This window comes from Drosophila ananassae, chromosome 3L (assembly GCF_017639315.1).
Source record: "Drosophila ananassae strain 14024-0371.13 chromosome 3L, ASM1763931v2, whole genome shotgun sequence".
NCBI lineage: Eukaryota > Metazoa > Arthropoda > Insecta > Diptera > Drosophilidae > Drosophila > Drosophila ananassae.
The window spans coordinates 8,332,474-8,352,439 of NC_057929.1; the positions used below are offsets into that span (position 1 = coordinate 8,332,474).

General features: G+C 44.3%; 6 protein-coding genes across 10 annotated transcripts; 4 read left to right on the top strand and 2 right to left on the bottom strand.

Moving 5' to 3' along the window:
- Nucleotides 1-609: 609 nt before the first annotated feature.
- Nucleotides 610-1,952, top strand: LOC6495914 (sulfotransferase 1 family member D1). 2 transcript variants are annotated; one of them, XM_014908047.3, is made up of 3 exons: nt 610-1,027; nt 1,088-1,618; nt 1,672-1,952. In XM_014908047.3, the coding sequence occupies exons 1-3, from the start codon at nt 693-695 to the stop codon at nt 1,835-1,837; spliced, it is 1,032 nt and encodes a 343-aa protein (XP_014763533.1). In that variant the 5' UTR covers nt 610-692; the 3' UTR covers nt 1,838-1,952. The 2 variants fall into 2 exon arrangements, with proteins under 2 accessions (XP_014763533.1, XP_001959847.1); XM_001959811.4 differs by having other exon boundaries at nt 611-1,027; nt 1,687-1,952.
- A 2,534-nt stretch (nt 1,953-4,486) lies between these two features.
- LOC6495915 lies at nt 4,487-9,436 on the top strand. The gene is given in 10 exon segments (XM_044715315.1): nt 4,487-4,792; nt 4,851-5,308; nt 5,363-5,435; nt 5,492-5,624; nt 6,531-6,938; nt 8,441-8,514; nt 8,516-8,647; nt 8,743-8,887; nt 8,950-9,032; nt 9,104-9,436. Coding segments are annotated over 10 exon segments (1,863 nt in total). The 5' UTR covers nt 4,487-4,523; the 3' UTR covers nt 9,192-9,436.
- LOC6494691 (protein lethal(2)essential for life) lies at nt 6,186-7,162 on the bottom strand. Of its 3 annotated transcripts, none has more exons than XM_014907432.3 (3): nt 7,019-7,162; nt 6,524-6,911; nt 6,186-6,460 (listed from the first exon to the last, which is right to left on the bottom strand). In XM_014907432.3, exons 2-3 carry the CDS (start codon nt 6,909-6,911, stop codon nt 6,285-6,287), a joined length of 564 nt encoding a protein of 187 aa, XP_014762918.1. In that variant the 5' UTR covers nt 7,019-7,162; the 3' UTR covers nt 6,186-6,284. The 3 variants fall into 3 exon arrangements, with proteins under 3 accessions (XP_014762918.1, XP_014762917.1, XP_044571156.1); XM_014907431.3 differs by having other exon boundaries at nt 6,524-6,943; nt 7,019-7,110; XM_044715221.1 differs by lacking the exon at nt 7,019-7,162 and having other exon boundaries at nt 6,524-6,993.
- A 450-nt stretch (nt 9,437-9,886) lies between the features above and the next one.
- Nucleotides 9,887-12,613, top strand: LOC6495917 (peptidyl-alpha-hydroxyglycine alpha-amidating lyase 2). The gene is made up of 6 exons (XM_001959815.4): nt 9,887-10,538; nt 10,839-11,037; nt 11,100-11,213; nt 11,269-11,356; nt 11,521-11,620; nt 11,676-12,613. The coding sequence occupies exons 1-6, from the start codon at nt 10,102-10,104 to the stop codon at nt 11,977-11,979; spliced, it is 1,242 nt and encodes a 413-aa protein (XP_001959851.1). The 5' UTR covers nt 9,887-10,101; the 3' UTR covers nt 11,980-12,613.
- LOC6494690 lies at nt 12,260-19,964 on the bottom strand. 2 transcript variants are annotated; one of them, XM_014907430.2, is made up of 9 exons: nt 19,848-19,964; nt 19,536-19,781; nt 19,055-19,477; nt 18,263-18,995; nt 17,070-18,055; nt 14,828-15,658; nt 14,559-14,771; nt 13,525-14,391; nt 12,260-13,469 (listed from the first exon to the last, which is right to left on the bottom strand). In XM_014907430.2, exons 2-9 carry the CDS (start codon nt 19,554-19,556, stop codon nt 12,840-12,842), a joined length of 4,704 nt encoding a protein of 1,567 aa, XP_014762916.1. In that variant the 5' UTR covers nt 19,557-19,781; nt 19,848-19,964; the 3' UTR covers nt 12,260-12,839. The 2 variants fall into 2 exon arrangements, with proteins under 2 accessions (XP_014762916.1, XP_001959852.1); XM_001959816.4 differs by having other exon boundaries at nt 14,559-14,768; nt 19,536-19,916.
- LOC26514518 (protein angel) lies at nt 15,817-17,068 on the top strand. The gene has a single exon (XM_014908536.3). The coding sequence runs from the start codon at nt 15,954-15,956 to the stop codon at nt 17,016-17,018; it is 1,065 nt and encodes a 354-aa protein (XP_014764022.1). The 5' UTR covers nt 15,817-15,953; the 3' UTR covers nt 17,019-17,068.
- Nucleotides 19,965-19,966: the final 2 nt, after the last annotated feature.

A 19,966-nucleotide genomic window follows, 5' to 3' on the forward strand; every position in this document is an offset into this window, starting at 1 on the left:
GGCCATAACAGTCGGTTGGATTCTGTGGCATGCATTCAAACAACCCGTTTTAAGCCGTATTTGGGTTGGCATTCTTCCAGCTATAATGAGTGCCCAAAACAGTGGGCTTATTTTCTCCAGGCACGCCACAAATCAAAAGGTAAACAAACACCAAAAAAACTTTCTTTCGGCTCTTCCAACAAAGAAAGTCTTACAACACGATCGATTCAGGCAGCTCAAAAATCGAGTCGCTTTATGAACAGAAACGAGTCTGGTTATGCGTTAATTGCATAATATTGATCGGTGGTGGAAGCGTGATATTGGGCGGAATGGAGCTCTTCAATTTGCATATTATATTTTAAAAAATTCAACAAAGGTAAGACTATACATACCTGTTACAAAACTTACAAAGTTTTAAATAAAATACAATGTGGAATACTACCAATAGAATGACTTATGCCAAAGCAATTTACGATTTTAACTAATTAGCCTAGCCAATAATTATCTTGACAAGTACTGGGTATCACTCAGCATCATCATTTATACTGAAACCCACATAATGATCGTGTCACGAATGCATCTCCGCGTTTCGTAAATACGAGAGATTCTGCCCACGATCGCTTTGGGTTACTTGAGCGGTGTTTATTGCGGTCCCAACTGCCGAGACGATCGGTTCGATTGATATAGTGCCCTCGATTCACGCGACTTACAAGATGCCCCAGTCGAGCTTCTTTGCCAAGAGTGTTCCCTTCGAACAGATCGACAAGCTGGCCATCAGTGGTGGATACTCCTCGATCTTCGCCAGCTGCAAACCAGATGTCCAGGTTGTTGGAAATTGGGAGCAACGTTTCTGCCGCCTGGCCGACACCTTCCAGCCCGTCCTGGATCGAGTTTATGATTTTGAGGTGCGCACGGATGATGTTTGGATTGTAACGCTGCCTAAATGTGGTACTACCTGGATGCAGGAACTCACATGGTTGGTGATGAACAAATGTGACTTTGAAACCGCCAAGAGTGTGGATTTAACTATTAGGTCACCCTTTTTGGAGTAAGTATAGTTTGGATATGATCATTAAATCCAGAACTAACAATTTTTCTCACATTTAAGGTTCAATGGAGTGGTTCCCAATGTACCACATGACACCATCGAGGCAGCCAATGCCCTGCCCTCGCCTCGACTGATCAAGTCCCACCTGCCCGCCTGGCTGCTGCCCAAACAGATCTGGAGCAAGCGCCCGAAGATCATCTATGTTTACCGGAATCCCAAGGATGCTGCCATCTCCTATTTCCATCACTGGCGCGGCATGGTCGGTTACCAAGGCACCAAATCCGATTTCATGCACTCCTTCATCGATGGATATGTGAACTTTACCCCCTGCTGGCCCCATGTCCTGGACTTCTGGCAGCTGCGCCACGAACCGAATATTTTCTTCACCAGCTACGAGCGGATGAAGGGTCAGTTGGCGGAGGTTATTGGCGAAGTGGCTCGGTTCCTGGAGTGTCCTGTTAGCCAGGATCAAGTCCAGAAAATGACCCAGCATTTGTCCTTCGAGAGTATGCGCGATAATCCCGCCTGCAATCACGTGAAAGAGTTTGAAAGCATGAAGGCAGCTGCCGGACGTGAGGTGGAGGAGTTCAGGTAAGTTTTCTTCATATTAATACCAGAAATCCCAAAAGTCTAAGACCAAGTAGCACATCCCCTCACAGATTTGTTCGTCGGGGAGTCGTCGGTAGTCACAAGGATGAGCTCACCGCTGACATCATCCGGGAATTCGATCTCTGGTCCGACAGCAACCTGCGGGACTACAAATTGAACATGGATGACTTTGCGAACTACAGCAAGTTTAATTCCAACTAATTTTTATTACTCTTTGTACTCGTTTTTGATACTATATTATTGTATAATCTCTACTAATAGTCTGTAAGTTGTGGTGATATACGTTTAAATAAATGATTGTTTTTTCTACACAGTATATGTGGCTTAATGGTACCACAAGTTAAGTGTTTACATTGCTACTCTATCAGTTCCACGTTCAGTGGGTTTTAAGTGCAGTGATTAAATGACATCCATAAAATAATTTAATCATATTTCTACATGCTTTAATGCATGCATAACTTCAACCACAAGAAAGTTTCACAATATTATCATTTAAACAAGAAAGGAAAGCTAACTTCGGGCGGAGCCGAAGTTGATATACCCTTGCAGTTCAGTCGCAGTCCGCTAGGTGGCGCCACGCATCTTATATTATTACATATATAGAAGATCGTATATAGTCGGCCGATCCTTATGAAATTTGGCAAATCAGATTATTTTGTCCAAAATAGAATCTGTACCAAGTCCCATCTTTCTAACTTAAAAAACACCAAAGTTATGCCAATTCCGATCGTTGTATGACAGCTATAGGATATAGTTGGTCGATCCTTATGAAATTTTGTACATAATATATGTTGGTCAAATATAACATGTGTGGAAAGTCCCAACCCTCTATCTTAAAAAACAACGAAGTTATGGCATTTCCGATCAATCAGTTATATGGCAGCTATAGGATATAGTCGACCGATCCCGGCCGTTCCGACTTATGTACTACCTGCAAGGAAAAGAAGGATGTGTGCAAAGTTTCAACTCGATAGCTCTAAAACTGAGAGACTAGTTTGCGTAGAAACCGACAGACAGACAGACAGACGGACAGACGGACAGACAGACAGACGGACAGACGGACATGCTTATATCGACTCAGGAGGTGATCCTGATCAAGAATATATATACTTTATAGGGTCGGAGATGTCTCCTTCACTGCGTTGCACACTTTTGACCAAAATTATAATACCCTCTGCAAGGGTATAAAAACATGACTGTGGTTTACAATCCTAAACATATTTTATTAAATAGAGCTGTCTCCTATACTTATTCTTCAATATCATTCCGAACATATTGTTCTCGCGATCTTATCAATAAGAACAAAGGATCCTTAGAATTCCCAAAATTCAATTTTGGCCCTGTTTTCGGCCAAAATCATGATGGTACCCCTTGGAAAAGTGCTTTCCCCGCTTTTCTCTCAGTTTTTGTTGAATATCTTCACTGTTTCGCATCAGATTCCAAAACGGAGTACCATTTCTGAATCAGGGAACTAATCCTCGTCGATCTGCGTCAAAGGATCCTTAGAGTTCCCAAAATTTAATTTTGGCCCTTTTTTCGGCCAAAATCATGATGGTACCCCTTCGAAAAGTGCTTTCCGCGCTTTTCTCTCAGTTTATGGCGAATATCCTAACTGTTTCGCATCCGATTCCAAAACGGAGTACCATTTATGAATCAGGGAACTAATCCTCGTCGATCTGCGTCAAAAGATCTCTAGAAATGCCCAAATTCAGTTTAAACCCTTTTTTCGGCCAAAATCATGATGGTACCCCTTGGAAAAGTGCTTTCCGCGCTTTTCTCTCAGTTTTTGGCGAATATCCTAACTGTTTCGCATCCGATTCTAAAACGGAGTACCATTTATGAATCAGGGAACTAATCCTCGTCTATCTGCATCAAAGGACCCATAGAATTCCCAAAATTCAATTTTGGCCCTTTTTTCGGCCAAAATCATGATGGTACCCCTTGGAAAAGTGCTTTCCGCGCTTTTCTCTCAGTTTTTGGTGAATATCCTAACTGTTTTGCATCCGATTCTAAAACGGAGTACCATTTATGAATCAGGGAACTAATCCTCGTCGATCTGCATCAAAGGACCCATAGAATTCCCAAAATTCAATTTTGGCCCTTTTTTCGGCCAAAATCATGATGGTACCCCTTGGAAAAGTGCTTTCCGCGCTTTTCTCTCAGTTTTTGGTGAATATCCTAACTGTTTTGCATCCGATTCTAAAACGGAGTACCATTTATGAATCAGGGAACTAATCCTCGTTGATCTGCATCAAAGGACCCATAGAATTCCCAAAATTCAATTTTGGCCCTTTTTTCGGCCAAAATCATGATGGCTTTTGTCTCAGGTTTTGTCGAATATCTTAACTGTTCGGCATCCGATTCCAAAACGTTTCCATTTATCCATTTATGAATCAGGGAACCAGGTTTTGATGGGGAATTTTAGTACTTGAAGATCCAAGATCGGGAGGGTTTAACAACCGAACATAGGCGAGTTAAGGCTAATTCCTTATGGGTTATCTGGGCGTATACGTAATATGTAAGTTCGAAATATCACGTATACGTACCATTGCCCATTTTAATCATAATGTGAGTGCTCTGCAGTTTAAAAATATATACTTTTGATAATTTACTTATACTTTTTGATAATATATATTTATATACAAGAATATGTCTCGTTGCTTAACACATTTGTGGAGTCACAACTATAAAGCACTCTGTAAGGGTATACAAAAAGAAAAGAGCACCGTTTAATTAAAATCATTCGAAATGCTTATCAGCGTTACGACCAAAGAGATTATAAAGAGTATAGCTCTCTTAATATTTTCTCTTTAAATGGTTTTATGTCCAACTCATTAAACCCTATAAAAACTAACTTTTATGTATACCTAGTCAGAAAGCTGTTGACATGGAACGCGTTGAGATCACGCCCCGGAGTTATCCGTCCAATCTAATTGAGAAAGACTGGTCGAAAAGAAAACATTTCCACAACAAAAGTGTTGGACCATTTCTTGATTTGGTCCACAACATGGAAGTTCACGATGAGGATGTGTTTATTGTAACCCTTCCAAAGTGTGGAACCACTTGGATGCAGGAACTTCTTTGGTTGTTGATGAATGATTGCAACTTTGAAGAGGCCTTGTCCAAAGACCTTGAGCTACGGACTCCGTTTTTAGAGTAAGTTTTTCTAAAAAAAACAATAGCTTCTCTTTTGCTAACCAAAACATTTTTTCAGATTTGATTACCTGGTACACGGGGAGCTGGATACAGCTTTCAAGCCTGTAGACGATCTTAAAGATCCCCGGCTCATTAAATCTCACCTTCCACTGGCCCTTCTTCCCGCCAAACTTTGGGAGCGAAAGAACAAAGTTATATACGTTTTCCGAAACCCTCTCGATGCCTATGTATCCAGATATTACCACGGGGTAACTTTTGGACTTAATTATGGAAAAACATTGGAGGAAGTTTTTGATAAGTTCATTGAAAACGAAGAGTCGGTTATTGAGAACATGGAACATGCTCATGAGTTCTATCAACTCCGCCACGAACCTTGGGTCTTTTATACCAGTTTTGAGAAAATGAAGAAGAATCTTCGGGGAGTTATCGAAGACGTGTCTAGATTTCTCAACAAACCTGTAAACGAACAGCAAATGGAAAAATTGCTGAAACATTTGTCGTTTGAAGAAATGAAAAGTAAGTACATTTTGAAGACTATTTTGGTATAATTTAAATAATGCATATTTATAGAAAATCCGAAAACGAATCATTTGTGGGAGTTGTCTCAAATTAAGAACAAAGACGCTGGCAAGGAAACACACAAGTAAGAAGAATCTATTTAATTAATTTTGGTAATAAAACAGTAATGAACTTTTACAGTTTCGTGCGACGAGGCCAAGTTAATGGCTACAAAGATGAACTTAAACCTGAACAAATTGAAAAGGCTAATCTATTAATCCAACGCTATCTCGATAAAAACTTAGTTACCCTCAACGAACTACTTCTTATAAATGAATAAATATTTAGACAAGAAGTGAATGTAAGAGACATAAAAATAAACATCGTATTCTTAATTTTAAAACCTTAAACAAGTTTTGTTTGTTGTATAATGGAAATGTCCATTATCAATCAGAGAGAGAATCTATGTAAGTCAGGCGGGGTCATTCAATAAAAATAATATCAAATTGTTGTGGAAATTGTGGAAACCACAACTCAGTATACTGTTGTCATGGAAGTGTGTAGGATGCAGGACACCATCTCGATTTCAGGAAAGGGTAAGTAAGTGCTTAAACCTAAACAAAATAAAATGCTAGTCTAGATACCCAACGATATCTCGGCTAAACCCCAATAACTGTAGAGGAGCTACTAATTTTAAAGTAATTTATATTTAAGCTTAAGTAAAATAACGTAAATGCATGTAAGAGGCATATGAATCTGGAAACCCAGAAAACAATAGCATTCTGATAAGATTGTGGAGCGACCTAGTTTATAAAAGTAATCTCAAACTAAAGGCGAACTTTTTTGCAATCTAAACGGAACCATAGGCTTTCCTCGCAATAAAAGCTTGGCATACTTTCTTTCTAGTTTCTTTTTTAATAAATATAAAATGTATAAAAAATCCAATATTTATAGAGTTTACTGACTAATGTTCATGATGAAATAAGGATTCAGCTTAGGCCGTTGAGGTTTCTACCTTCTTGGCATTGTCCTCCTTGGAGGAGGGACCAGTCTGTGTTATTTGCACAAGGCGTTCAGTCGAGGGGGGTGGCAGCTTCTTCATGGGCGCCGTGATGGTGAGGAGGCCATCGGAGGAGAGGGAGGATGTGACCGTATCGGGATTGACGTCACCTTTTGGAAAGTTAATTAAGATAAATTTTATCACTAAATCCTTATCATTATTTTCCCACTTACTTGGCAGCTGGTAGCGTCTGGAAAACTGACGGGAAACGAATCCATGTTCGTCCTGTTTCTCCTCGTGCTTGCCCTCCACGATGACGAACTTATCCGCCACCTTCACGGTAATCTCATTGGGCGAAAATTGCTGGACATCCAGAATAACCTCGAATTTCTCGTTGTCGATGTTGAGGGTGGAGCCAGATTCCTGTTTCTGGAGGCTGTTCTTCTGCCATGGTCGCAGGTATCCGGACCTCAGGACCGTGGGCCGGGAATTCCAGACAGAGGACATCAGATCGTCCCGCTTCAGACCCTGGCCAAAATGCTGATCCAAGAGGCGCGAGGTGCGCATTGGAAAATCGAGCTCATCCCACCAATCACGGAACATCAGGGGCACTACGGACATCTAGTTTGGTCAAAAAACGAGACGATTGTGAGCTAATCACGTCACCAATCAGTTGCACAGATATTCCACTTTTATATATGCTTTACAACTTGGTGTATCCTTCGTACCTTTTTTTTGGTTAATTATTTAGTTCCGATCTTACGATTCGCGTGTCTTTTTCGATTCGCGTCTGGTGCGATTTTGATGGAACTTCCCGAGCATTCACACGATTTTATACCCTCAGAACAGTGTTTACAAAATGTGCTAAAAATATGAAAATTTATTTTCAATCTAATTTTAGGCGAGCGTCATACATTCTCTATAGAGGAACATAGATGCCAAGTATATATTTATTTGGTGCGAATATACGAAAAAGATTTCTGTTTTGTTTGGCTGCTGTGGGAGTCAAAGATTTGGAGACTCAGACGCCGGCTATGACGATGACCTGTAGAAGCTTCTATAACATTTTTATCTACAGAAGATCCATAATTGAAACAAGCCTTCTAGGGTTAATAATAATCACTTAAAGTTTTCGATAAACGGTTTAGGTTTGGATGTATTTTATTTATAAGACTGTGGCTGCAATATTCTCGCATTTCAAACATAAACATTTTCTAGAATACATTTTCCAGATCTTCCAAAGGTTTGTATCTACTAGATACAATGTATTTAAAATTCACAAATACAAGTTAAGAGAATTTAAAGGCAAAACAATTTCTGGAAAATGCCAGAAACAAAAATTTAAAACGATACGCCCCCAGAATTTTATATATAGAGGAATTTTTCATAATTTTCTACCTGTTGAAATTGTTGATTTGATGATGAGGGCAATATAGAAAATACTTTTGCCACTAAATGAGTTTTCAAACTATTTTAAGCATCCGCCAACTTTTTGATTATATTTTTTCATTTTTTGTTTTTTTCTCTTTGCGGTGCTGAGTCACGTCGCGTGCGTTTTCAATCAGACAGCGGAGATGACGTCGCCAGAAGTTCTGACAGATATCTTTTTGAATTTATAACAGCCATTTTGATTATTTAATACATTATAAATCAGTGATTATACGAATACATTTTGGTGAATTAATGGCGCTTGCAATATATGCAAATACTATATATATTTCAGTTGGCTCTATTTCGAATGCAATGTGTTCAAGATAAATAAGTTTTTATTGCCTGCAGAATTTCAAATAATGTTTATTATTTGGCTGATTAAGATTTTATATATATTTAAAAATTGTCAAAGATTTTAGCTGACGTTGGGGGATATGACGATGAACTCTTGGGAAATTTATAAATGCCTAGATATATATAAAATGTTTGATTAAAATTTGTTTAAGTACAAAGCTAGTTTATAAACTTATTCTTCTAATAAACTTAACTCAAAACCTATTTCCAAAACTATCTACCTGTATAGTATTTCCCTGTTTACCTAACCAACTCAAAAACAGGCACAACAGTGGAACAATTACCTCTCGAATCTGGCCCAAAAGCTCACCAACACCTGCGCAAACAGCGCAAATTGCAATTGCAGGCTGCTTGTGTGAAAGTAGTCCTGTGGCTGTGTGAAAGTAGTGAAAGCTGAAAGCCGACAACGAACGGGGCCACTACTTATGCAAGTTACAGCCATCGGCCGAGGTGCCGATGCCACCGCCCCAACAGGAGGCCAAAAAACAGGCGACATTCGCCGCAGGACAGGCGGCACGTGAAGTATTCACTGTACTTGGCGAGACACAGGAAGCCCGAAAGCAACAATGCGGAAGGTGAGACTAGTCTCATAAAATTAAATGTCACAATAGAAGAAAAAACTATAATTTATTGGTAAATTATTTTTGTTTTTGTATTTGTGGCGGCTACAGTGTTCCCTCGTTGTGTGGCCCGTGACGTCAAGACTGTTGCTTCTTGGCCTGTTGGCGCCGCTATTGTGGCTCTCCCATGTGCAGGCCCACCAATCGAAGCGAAGTTATTCCGATCAGAGTGTCCACGGCTATATGACAGAGGTATATTTATTAAAAATTACTACTTAAGAGTTTCAGGTTTTAATTTCTAAACTCATTGGCAGCGAACCTGCTGGTGGAACGAGGTGTGCAAGGAGGAGTTCCAGAGCCTGTTCCGGTGCAAGTGCCCCCAGTTTTCCTATTGCCGGTGAGCGGGATTTTAAGGAAATCCCTCATTCAACTTGAAAGCCGGATGTAATTACTTTCCCATTTTGCCAGGTCGCCGGGACGTTACTATAATGCCTACTGCTCCATGACCGATACCGGTTATATTTGGACCCAACCAAATTGGGATTGGGGGTCGTAGAATGAAGCCACCTATCCGGACGACCCTTCCCCGTCGCCCTCCTCCTAATGCCCTAAGCATAGCACGCTGTGACGTCAAAGACACTGACTGCCGACTGTATGCTTCCATTTTCCTCAAAGCGATTTCTCCAAAAAAACAATCAAGCTCATAACGGAGTTGCTCCAACCCCCAAAATCAAACTGGCCAGGAGGCTTAAATTGTATTTGTAACGGTATTCGAATAAATAAAAACACTTTGGGAGGTCACATCACTTTCAGCACCCACTGTTTTGCGGCGGGCCGTATTGAAAAATCAATAAACTCTTTCCAATCTACGGTAGCTTGTGGCAGGGCCACAGTGGAACTATGTCCTTATTTTGAAGAATAATTTATTTCAAGCTTGGGTTTTTAAATATTATTTTACAAAGAAACCAACCATTATATTAATATACTAAGCTTTGTATTTAATAATTAAATAAAACGAATATGTTTCCATGTTATATGATCTTTTAAGAGGTTTATAAAATGGTTTCCCTAATAAAATAGCAAAAAATAACAGATTTTGAATAATTTTCTTTTAGAAAATTATATTAAATAAATTGGAAATCTTGTCCTTCTAGCATTATGTTTCCTATAATTATGGATACTGTGTACCCAATGTCCTTTCTTATCCCAATGTGCAGGACTTAGGCGCAGGCGTCGCATTGAAAGCGAAAATCGAAAAGCGTGGGAGCCATCAACTGTGCGGGTGTGCGGCGTGTGTATATTTTTGCAACAAAACTCAGTTAATCTATTGCCAGCTCAACATATAGACACCGCCAACAGATGTTGGCAGTGAGGAAAATCGAGTGAACGCGTCCACAGGCCAGAGTCCAGAGACCACAGACCAGAGTTGTTGTTTTTGGTGCAAAAATCGCAGGACTTCCAGTAGAATGTCGCGCCTTCTGTCCGCGTCGCTATTCCTGGTGCTCTGCCTAGGCTATGTGGCCGCCACAGGCAGCAGCAGCAGTGGCAACCACCTGCCAGTGGGATTGGCTGGCCCAGGAGTCAATCTCAATGAACGTTTCTTCGACCAAGTGCGTGCCCTCATCAAGCGACGTCTGCAGGAGAAGGAGCTGGCTGGAAAGCCACAGCAGGAGCAACAGGAACAGCAGGAGCTCCCGATACCCCTGGCCGATGATGCACTGGCCCTCCAGAATCAGCGCAGCTACGACAATGTACCTATTCCGGCTGCCAGTGTACCCACTCCGGTGCTCGTGGAGAACTGGCCCACAGAGCAGCATAGCTTTGGCCAGGTGACCGCCGTGGCTGTGGATCCACAGGGCAATCCGGTGGTCTTCCATCGCGCAGAGCGATACTGGGATGTAAAGTAGGTCAACAGCTGTCGCCGCCTAGTAACAAGTGTCTATCCCAAAATATACACCTAGAAAAAATATTTTCATTTACTATAGTTGTCTCTATTGTTGTGGTTTGGAATGAGCTTTGTTTTTTTTTTGGAAACCTCAGCTTATAAGTTCAGTAATTTTCCTTTAAATTTCTAAAACTCCTTACCTATCCCGACTTAGTGCATTATATTTTAGCGAGAGATCTTTTTAGAAAATAGTATTTTTAAAGTAGTTCTATAAATATTGATAATCTATATACTTTAAAACTTTTTATTAAATTGCAGCACATTTAACGAGAGCAATATCTACTACCTAATCGAATATGGACCAATTAAGGAGAAAACCATCTACGTGCTGGACGCCAAGACGGGAGCCATCAAGTCCGGTTGGGGATCAAACATGTTCTACATGCCACATGGAATGACAATCGATGGGCATGGAAACTATTGGATCACAGACGTAGCCATGCACCAAGCTTTTAAGGTTACTTTTAAATCAGTCTTAAACCTTAAATTAAATAGTATTCATTGTATTTACCTTTTTAGTTTAAGCCCTTTAGCACCAAGCCACTGCTCACAATTGGCAAGCGTTTCCGGCCAGGTTCGTCTGTGAAACACCTATGCAAGCCCACTTCCATAGCCGTGGCTACAACGGGAGAGGTAAATTAAGTTACATTCGTTTGGCTTTATAACTCATTTAAATGGCAATTTACAGTTCTTCATTGCTGACGGATATTGCAACAGTCGCATTCTAAAGTTCAATGCCGCCGGCAAGCTGTTGCGTACGATTCCCCAGCCACCCGGTGCGTATACGTAATGTGAATTTTAACATGGTTTATTTTTCGATAATTTAATTTGAAAAGTGTGTTTGGTGAAGTTAATTTTATTTTAATAACTTACTGTGTACCACAAAGTGTTTAATTTGATAAAAGTAAAATACCTGATTTTTAATTCTATTTATTTTTAGAGTTCCTCTCGTTGCAAGTGCCTCATGCCATTACTTTACTGGAGCACCTGGATCTTCTATGCATTGCCGACAGGGAGAATATGCGAGTGGTCTGTCCCAAGTAAGAGGATTTGCTATTGGATATATTGGATATGGGATAAATGTTTATTTTTCAGAGCTGGCTTGATATCTTCCCACGGCGAGGGTGAACCCGCGGCCACCATCCAGGAGCCCGATCTCGGCCGAGTGTTTGGCGTCGCCAGTTACGGAGACATTGTGTTTGCGGTTAATGGACCAACTTCCATGCTGCCCGTTCGAGGATTTACCATCGATCCCCGCTCAGAGGCCATCATCGGGCACTGGGGCGAGTTCAAGAATCCCCACTCCATGGCGGTCAGCGTTAATGGATCGGCACTGTATGTGACAGAGATTGGAACGAACCACCAGACGAATCGGGTGTGGAAGTACGTGCTGGCCTGAGCATAATCCAAATCATAAAACACTGCGCTCCTGCATATCCTTAGATGCATAGAACCCACACGAGTCGTTACAGAAGCAGAAAGAGAAACAGATCTAGATCCAGATTCAAATTCAGATTCAGATTCAGATACCAAAAGCCGAGATACAGTAAATACATACCTACGCCTAAGCAGAAAAACACCAAGTACAGTTTTAACTTCAGATCAATAGAGAATAGTAGGTGTTTAAGTAATGTACACGATAAGTATGTAAATTGCTTGAAATGAAACCACAACAAACATAACCTCAGACTCTTTATGTTTTGCACTCTAATGAGCAAACGAAAACGAAAATTTACAAAAACCATCTTAAATAGTACATATACTTAAATGTAATAGTTTATGCATAGGCACGATTGTGAGGGTGGATGTGGGGAGGAAGGAAGGAGGGACATGAGCAAGGATAACCAATTCGATTCAAATTCTAATATCCGCAGTCAACCAACCGGATGATCACCGAGCGCATATAAACATACTTGTGTACCATATTGTAACCTATTATCAAATATATATATATAATCGTACCCTGTATCTTATCGACTTATAGCAGCCCATGTAAATTATGTATGTAATAAACTGTTGTTGTTGTAACGTCATCAGCGGGGCTACATAATGATTTAGATCCAATGACTATATCCCCAAGAGGCCTCTCGGAATGTTAACTCTTACGATCTACGTTGACACTTAACTAGATTCGAGTGGCAAGTTTGCATGGCAAACACTCTAAATTTACAATTCCCGGAAATGTTTAAAATTAACAAAATATAAATAGAAATGAGTAACATATAAAATAGAAAAAATATCAACGGAATGCCAAAGTTGTTAAGGGGCACTCAGCCAGTGCCTGGCGAACTCCAGAGCCTCGTTCAGATGGCGAAGCCACTCCAATAGCTCAGCCTGGGTGTCGGCGGCAAAGAATACGCCCGATTCGTAGTCTGATTCCTTTCCTTGCAGAAGGAAACTCCTGGCCCTGGCACAAAGATCTCGTGGAGCCGCTTCTACACAAAACTTTCCACGTCCTGGCAGCTCTAGGGAAAAAATGGGAGTCTCATTCTCAAGATTGTGCTCATGTTGCCAGACAGATAGCTCCAAGCCATCCAGACTGCACCATCTGCGGTTCCAGTGGTGCTGGTTCCTAGGATCCTGGACATTCAGGTAGCCGGAAAAACGGGTCTTGGGCAGTCGAAGATCAACCCGGCCGGTAATTGCTATTCCTGGTCCCAGATTTGTGGATTTTGTGTGAGCTTTAATGGGCAGCGGCCAGGATCGGGAACTACGCAAGCAAATCGTATCACTGGCTTTTGTTTCACTGCCCACCACTTCGAAGGGTGACAGGTCCATGGCCCTCAAGGTGAAAGAGGCGTGCAGACGAAAGCGGGAGACTATGTGCTCAGAGCCAGAACCAGCAGAGGAACTGGAATTAGAGGAGCCTAAATTCCCGCTGCCTCGTCGCTAAAAATACAAAACCTTTTAAAAGGAATTCCTAATAGAACTTCGGAGTACTTACCAGGGATTTGGCAGGCTCCAGTGATAGAGTGGACACCTTGCGAAGCCTCAACATAAAGATCTGGCAATGCAGCTCCAAAGACTCTGCTTTATCTGCGCTATAGAACTCCAGTCCGCAATCGCGGAACAGGGCGGAGCCATTCTGGCACTCCACCGACTGGGTGGAACGAATGCGGCCTCCGCACTCAAAGGTGCAGATATAGTGGTAGTTGAAAAACATATCCTGATTAACGTCCGCACGCACTGGCAGCTTCATGCCATCGATAAGTAGGCACTGCGATTGCCTCCGAGACGCCAAAGCTTCCTCATTCGCGAGTCTACCAGGCTTCGACTTCCGTAGGCTGGAGAAGAGAAGTAACCGCTCTGCCTCCACCATTTCAGCAGAAATCTCCAGCTCTGGCATCTGGCGACAAATACTGACAGCTTGAGCCAGTTGCTCGTTGGTGGTCAGGGATTCATTTAGCAGAGAATCCAAATTAAAGCTGGCATAGTAGCTGCTGCTGTCCAGCTCGCCATCAGTTTGATTCGACTGATCCCGCGATATGTTCAAGGTGTTTGTGAGTCGCAGCTTCTCTGCTTTGAAAAAGTCCTTACCCTTGCGGTACGACCGACGCAGTGCATCCTTCAGCAGGCGGCAGCGGGCCAGGGCGCTGACCGACATCAGCTGGCTGTCGCTGGGATTGTTCGGCAGGGTCACCTGGCCTAGTTCCACCAAGCTGCTGCTGTTGTTGTGGAATCCCGTTGAGTTACCCACCTGTAGCTCCGCCTGCTGAGGAGTTGTGGGGCAGCTGAAGCTGATATTCTGGCCCAGAGGACGCAGAGGCGTGGTCTGGCTATCGTTTATATCAATGCTGAGATTGCGTGTCGGCTGAAAAACAAACCATTACTCAATGGAAGATGATGAACAAGGAACCAACTTATATTTCAGAAGCGTTTGGATAGTCATGGCATAGTTATATACAAGAATGTTACAATATTTTGCGAATATGCGAAAGGAAGCCTTACTTTCTAATGAGAGTCAACAAAAATCTCTACCTTAGTTGTGAAGCGCTGGCTCTTCGGCGGCACTTGCTTCTTGGGGGTGCTCTGGTTCTCTGGTTGAGGATCGATCTGACCGGAGCCGTAATCATTGCCGCCAATGGAACTCCTGCCACTTTCAGCCTCTCCCATGCTGTAATCTCCGTATAACTCATCACCGCCTTCATTTGGTAGGTCATACGACACGGAATCAACATTGGAGCAGGTCTGCTAAGAGATTATTATTAGTAGATAAAAGATTATACACTAATTAGTAGACCACTTACATTGGGCACCTTTTCGAGGCGATCTAGTACCAGTTCACTGCGGCACAAGTTGTCCAGGAAGATCTCACTGCGCTGCAGAGAGAGCTGCGAGCGGGAGAGATTACGGTAACTTTTGGGAGGCGAGTCCTTTTCGCTGATGTTGTTCAAGGATTGGTGGATCAGAGGAGGCGAAGTCTTTAAGACTGATTGGCGTATCACGGAAGATGCGGTTGTTTGGCTGGCTGAACAAGAAGACTCTGTGCCACTTGGTTCCTCAGGCAGTGGCATAAACTGGAAGAAGCTGCCGTTCTTCAAGGACTCGTGAAGAAAATGGCCCAATGCTACGGGCTGGTTGTGAGTATTTTGATCAATTCCAGACTGTACTACCTGATTAGATCTTTGCGGAGGCATTTTTTGTACAACAATTTCAGTTCGTTCCTCCTGGGGAGGCATTATCAACTGACTGGGTTTTCCCTTGATCTGTGGCGAGTTTTTTGGAGTCTTTTGCACCCTGGCATACATGGCCTCCACATCAGCGGACGAGGGCGAAGGCACTGGAGTAATCTCACTAACATAGGATGCCGAGCTAGGCGGCGGCGTGGCAGTGGGCGTGGGAGTTATACGCTGCACTGCAGTCTTAACCTCATGATGTGGACTTCCCCTGATCCGCATGCAATCCTCCTCGATCTCCGAGTAAATGGGCTCGCTATCAAGTTCCCTGTGGAGCAAGGGTCGAGTGGTGCCCACAGAGACGGTAGTCTGAGAGCTGGGTCCATCGGTGCAGTCGTAGCTTTCAGTTTGCCGTGGGAATTGCTCCAGAGACGAGTGACGGGACTCAAATCGGGAACAGTCCTGAAAAAAATTAAATAAATATTTTAACAAATAACCAATATTTATTGTTACAGTTTCAATTAATCAAAATTAATATTTATAAAAATTCAATTCAAATATAATATTAAACTTCCCGCCAAACATTTATCGATAACTATTAAAATGCAACCCTGAGAATGGGAGAACAAAGCAGACGAACCAACTAACAAAAACAGCTGACAGGCCATCAAGATTACCCTTTCCTTTGCCCCGTTTTCCAGGCGACGCGCTGCAACAGGAACCTATTCTTAGATGGCCAGACGCACCACCTAAGGACATGTACAAATCCATGCTGCGCACCGTCTCCCTCCAGGCCAGATCCATCAGCAAAATCGGAAGTGGCAAGCGCAAACAGAAAACGGGGAAGGAAGAGATGGAAACCCGCTACGACTTCAACAGGCGGTGGATGCAGCTCCGCAATGTGGGATCTAGCGTAAGGAGGAGCTCCGCGCCGTTGCCGTCAACTTTCAAGGTGGTCTCGTACAATATCCTGGCCCAAGACCTGCTGCTGGAGCACCTCTACCTCTACATGGGCATCCAGCAAGAGTGGCTCACTTGGCGCCGTCGACAACAGAACCTTCAGCGAGAGATCCTGAAACTGGACCCGGACATCCTGTGCCTGCAAGAGATGCAGTACGACCACCTGTCGCTACTTATCCAGGGACTGCGCATGGGCAACGGCCGAAAGCTGGAATACGTGTACAAAAAGAAGACCGGACACCGGACGGACGGATGTGCCATCGTCTACGATTCGTCCAAGTTCCAGTTGCTGGATCAGCGGGCTGTGGAGCTTCACGACCACCATGTGGCTTTACTGAATCGTGAAAATGTAGCGCTGTTCGCTAAGTTTCGCTTCAAACTGGATCCGGATCCCTGCAAGGAATTCGTCATTGCCACCACCCACTTGCTGTACAACCCGAAACGGAACGATGTCCGCTGCGCCCAAGTGAACAGGATGTTGGAAGAACTCAACACCTTCTCGGAGAAGGCCCCGGTTGTCCTAACTGGCGACTTCAACAGCTTGGTTAACTCCCCCGCCATCGAAAAGCTGCTCGGGCAACAAGGGCAGGGGCAAGAAAGGGCGGAAACGGAAACGGACCACTCCCCGATGCGTTTTGAACTTGTCCACCCTGGCGAGGGTACTGCCTCCACCTACCAGGACGACTGGATCACCGTCGACTACATCCTACGCTCGATCAGCTCGCGCAGCACCTACAAGCTCCTACCTGTCAGCATTTACAACCTGCCTTCCATCAACCGTTGCAGCAGCGTGGGTCCCATCCCCAATCACTATCTCGGGTCGGACCACTACGCCCTGGGCGCAGTGTTTACCGTAGTCTAGTATTAGAACCTATCCCTAACCCGGACTCATCAATAAAATATGTCAACTCACCCGAAATGTTTGTATGGCTCGTTCGTCGCTGGCCTCCAGCTTGGAGCGAATGCTGCTGAGCAGGTAGCCCATTTTGGTCAGAGTAACATCCTGATCCAGATCCTTGTGGTACGAGCGATAGGTGGTGGGAGCTGCCTCTGTTTGGAAATCCAATTTGCGAGCACGATTCGCTCGGGGAATCTTCTTGGGAGGCGTCGGAGCGTCCACCTTACGATCGAAGTCGAAGTAGGGCTGCTCCCTGTCCAGGTGCTGGCGGGTTGAGGTTGTCGTGCCGGAGGGAGTGGTCTGCATGGGAGAGTGATAGCTGCCTGGCGGCGACTGAGACTGTAGGTCCAGCTGCGAAGTGGACGTTTGGACGCCCACAGTGCATAGCTTGGGAGGAGGTCTTGTTTGCTCCTCGCGCGGAGGCTCCTGCTGGTTTGATTTCTTTGGCGAAACGAATCGGAGGATCTTCTTCTTGGAGTTGTTGAGAAAGTTCTTCGACTTGGAGCCCAGCTTCTTGGACTTGTTGCCTTTCCAGGGGGAGAGGTTCCGCCACTGCTCGCCCCAGATGAACTTCTGGCTGGCCTGGCCGCCTGCTGTTTTGATAATTTTCGGATACTTAATGGGCGTTTCCTTGTGCTCCATGTTGGCGGCGAAATTCTCGCTCATAATCCCATCGACCGTGTCCAGGGACACCTTTGGGACAACTGGCTGCGGCTGGGGCTTCGGCACTTGCCATCCAATCGACACTTGTGGCTCCGCTGGCGGAGCTAGCGACTTAAACTCCCTGGCAGACTTCCCCTCGTAGTTGAGCATTTCGGTGATTTTGGGCTCTGTCCAGCCCAGAATGATCTGCTTGGAAGGACCGCTCTTGCGGTTGCTTTCCTGGCGAATATTTCGAGAGTAATTGGAGCCCTTCTTGGACTCGACGACGCGTTCGATGTCGCTGAGCGAGGGGCAAGTGGGCAGCTGCTTGCTGCGGCTCTTGGGCTTCTCCACCTCGGCTGGAAGGGATTACAAAAAGGTCAGACTAGTTACAAGCCAAATCCCAAATCCAAATCCGAAATGAAACCGTAACCCGTTGCAAGGAAATAAAATCTTTATTTGAAAACAAATACATTTTTGGTTAAAATAGTTTGGTAGAAAAGGATTTCCATTAAATTTGATTTGGTTACGGTTTCATTGCTTTTGGGCTGGTCTTAACTACTTACCCATGGGATAGGACCTGCGTTGGCCATCCTTCTTTCGAGAGGACTTCGATTCCAGGTTACTAACCGGCACCTCGATGCCGTGTTTGCGAAGAAATTCGTCGAGGACCCGCTCCGCTTCCCTCACGGAGGGATTCGTGGAGGCGAGCGAGGATTGGGAACACTTTCCATCCAGGCTCTGGGAACTGCGACGCGGTGGCTTCTTCGGTGGCTGATGGACATCGCGTGCTTTGAAGTTAACTTGCGTCTGGGAGAGTCGCTTCTGAAGGAGACGTCCGCCGGCACCGGAACTGCGCCGAGATCGGGAATTTTTACGGCTACTGGCCTCTGTGGTCGGCATTTCCTTTTCTACCTCTAGCTCCTGTTGAAGCTCCTCCTCCTCAACAGCCGAATCCTGCTCGCTGATGTTGGACAAAACGGGAGCCGAGGGCTTGTAGGCAATAGCTTCGTAGGCCTCTAATTTGGAGGCTTTAATTCGAGAGTTCCTGTGCTGGCAGCTGGATGCACTTTGTGGGAACCTTTGGCGGTTCACTCGCACCTCAGACACCACGCAATTGTCCCGCAGCTCCTGGATGATGTGGATAAGCGGCGCATCATCGCCGTCTACGGCACTCAGGCGACTTACAGCTGTCAACGGACTCTTGGATCTGGAACAGGACCTAATGTTGGGTGGTTCGCTCTGGCGTCGTTTCTCGGTCTGCTTTCCCTGGCTGCCCAGATTGTTCTGCTTAGTAGCCTGGAAGAATGGCGGAGGATAACGAACGGCTATGAACTGAGGATGGGTGAAAACCTCACCTTACTACTGTCGGAACGCCTGCTGCGACGGGGCAGGCGCACGTGCTGGTCACGTGGCGGAGCTATCGAGGCGCAGTCCCCGCTGTCGCTGGTGAAACAGTAACAGAATCCATCCTTGCAGGGTTTACCCTTTCGTTCCTGCTCCTTGTTGCTGCGATTCTGGTTGATTAGGTCCGCATCCGTTGCCCTACGGCTTCTGGGCAGCTGCTCCTCTCTGGCACGGGTCATGTTGTTATTGTTATTCTCGCAGTCGCGACTCTGTCCGGAAACTCGACGAACGCGTCGGGCTCGGAACTCATCGATGCACTCTTGTAGGCTGAAAGAACTCGTAGAACCGGACTTCGCCGAGCCCTCTTCTTCATCCTCCTCTTCCTCGGACTCCTCCTCCTCAGAATCTTTCAAGTACTTTGCACCCGAAAATAACTGTGTACGAGAGGAGGCTGTGTTTACTGTGCAACTGAAATTGCATTTGAATGCTTACTGTGGCCGTGTTCCATGCCATGGTCCCAGCTTTATGTCCAGTTGATAAGCCTCGAGGCCAGATGCGTGCATGTACTCCAATTTTACACGTTGCACGCTTTCTACGGTTTACGGATTTTCCAATCAAAGAAAAGCGACGCTGCCTGCATTATTGTTTTCTCTTTTGTGCCGCTTCTTCGTTGGCGTTATCAGACCAGGGCTGGAGCGCAAGGAATGAGAGGCGTTGTGAGGGTCAAACAACCCTGTTCTAGAGGAGGGCTAAGAGTTATCAGAGAAACTAGGGGCTAAATACAAGTATTTTTTTTTATATTACTTCTGGGAAAGATTTATTTTTTTTTTTGATACGCAACAATATCTTCAAAGCCAATGTATTTTGAAATACTTTTCTTCACACTGCTCTTCTTCAGTTAGCCGTTTAACTCTAAATCTGGC

Excerpts from the sequence above, each read along its gene's own strand:
- LOC6495914 (XM_014908047.3), top strand. The coding sequence starts at position 693 with ATGCCCCAGTCGAGCTTCTTTGCCAAGAGTGTTCCCTTCGAACAGATC. Across the intron at positions 1,028-1,087 it reads ATTAGGTCACCCTTTTTGGA|GTTCAATGGAGTGGTTCCCA; the intron begins GTAAGTATAGTT and ends CTCACATTTAAG. Across the intron at positions 1,619-1,671 it reads CGTGAGGTGGAGGAGTTCAG|CACATCCCCTCACAGATTTG; the intron begins GTAAGTTTTCTT and ends AAGACCAAGTAG.
- LOC6494691 (XM_014907432.3), bottom strand. The coding sequence starts at position 6,911 with ATGTCCGTAGTGCCCCTGATGTTCCGTGATTGGTGGGATGAGCTCGAT. Across the intron at positions 6,461-6,523 it reads CAGACGCTACCAGCTGCCAA|GTGACGTCAATCCCGATACG; the intron begins GTAAGTGGGAAA and ends ACTTTCCAAAAG.
- LOC6495917 (XM_001959815.4), top strand. The coding sequence starts at position 10,102 with ATGTCGCGCCTTCTGTCCGCGTCGCTATTCCTGGTGCTCTGCCTAGGC. Across the intron at positions 10,539-10,838 it reads GAGCGATACTGGGATGTAAA|CACATTTAACGAGAGCAATA; the intron begins GTAGGTCAACAG and ends ATTAAATTGCAG. Across the intron at positions 11,621-11,675 it reads ATGCGAGTGGTCTGTCCCAA|AGCTGGCTTGATATCTTCCC; the intron begins GTAAGAGGATTT and ends TTTATTTTTCAG.
- LOC26514518 (XM_014908536.3), top strand. The coding sequence starts at position 15,954 with ATGTACAAATCCATGCTGCGCACCGTCTCCCTCCAGGCCAGATCCATC.
- LOC6494690 (XM_014907430.2), bottom strand. The coding sequence starts at position 19,556 with ATGGCATGGAACACGGCCACA. Across the intron at positions 19,478-19,535 it reads TGGCATGGAACACGGCCACA|TTATTTTCGGGTGCAAAGTA; the intron begins GTAAGCATTCAA and ends TCTCGTACACAG. Across the intron at positions 14,772-14,827 it reads GCCTCGAAAAGGTGCCCAAT|CAGACCTGCTCCAATGTTGA; the intron begins GTAAGTGGTCTA and ends ATAATCTCTTAG.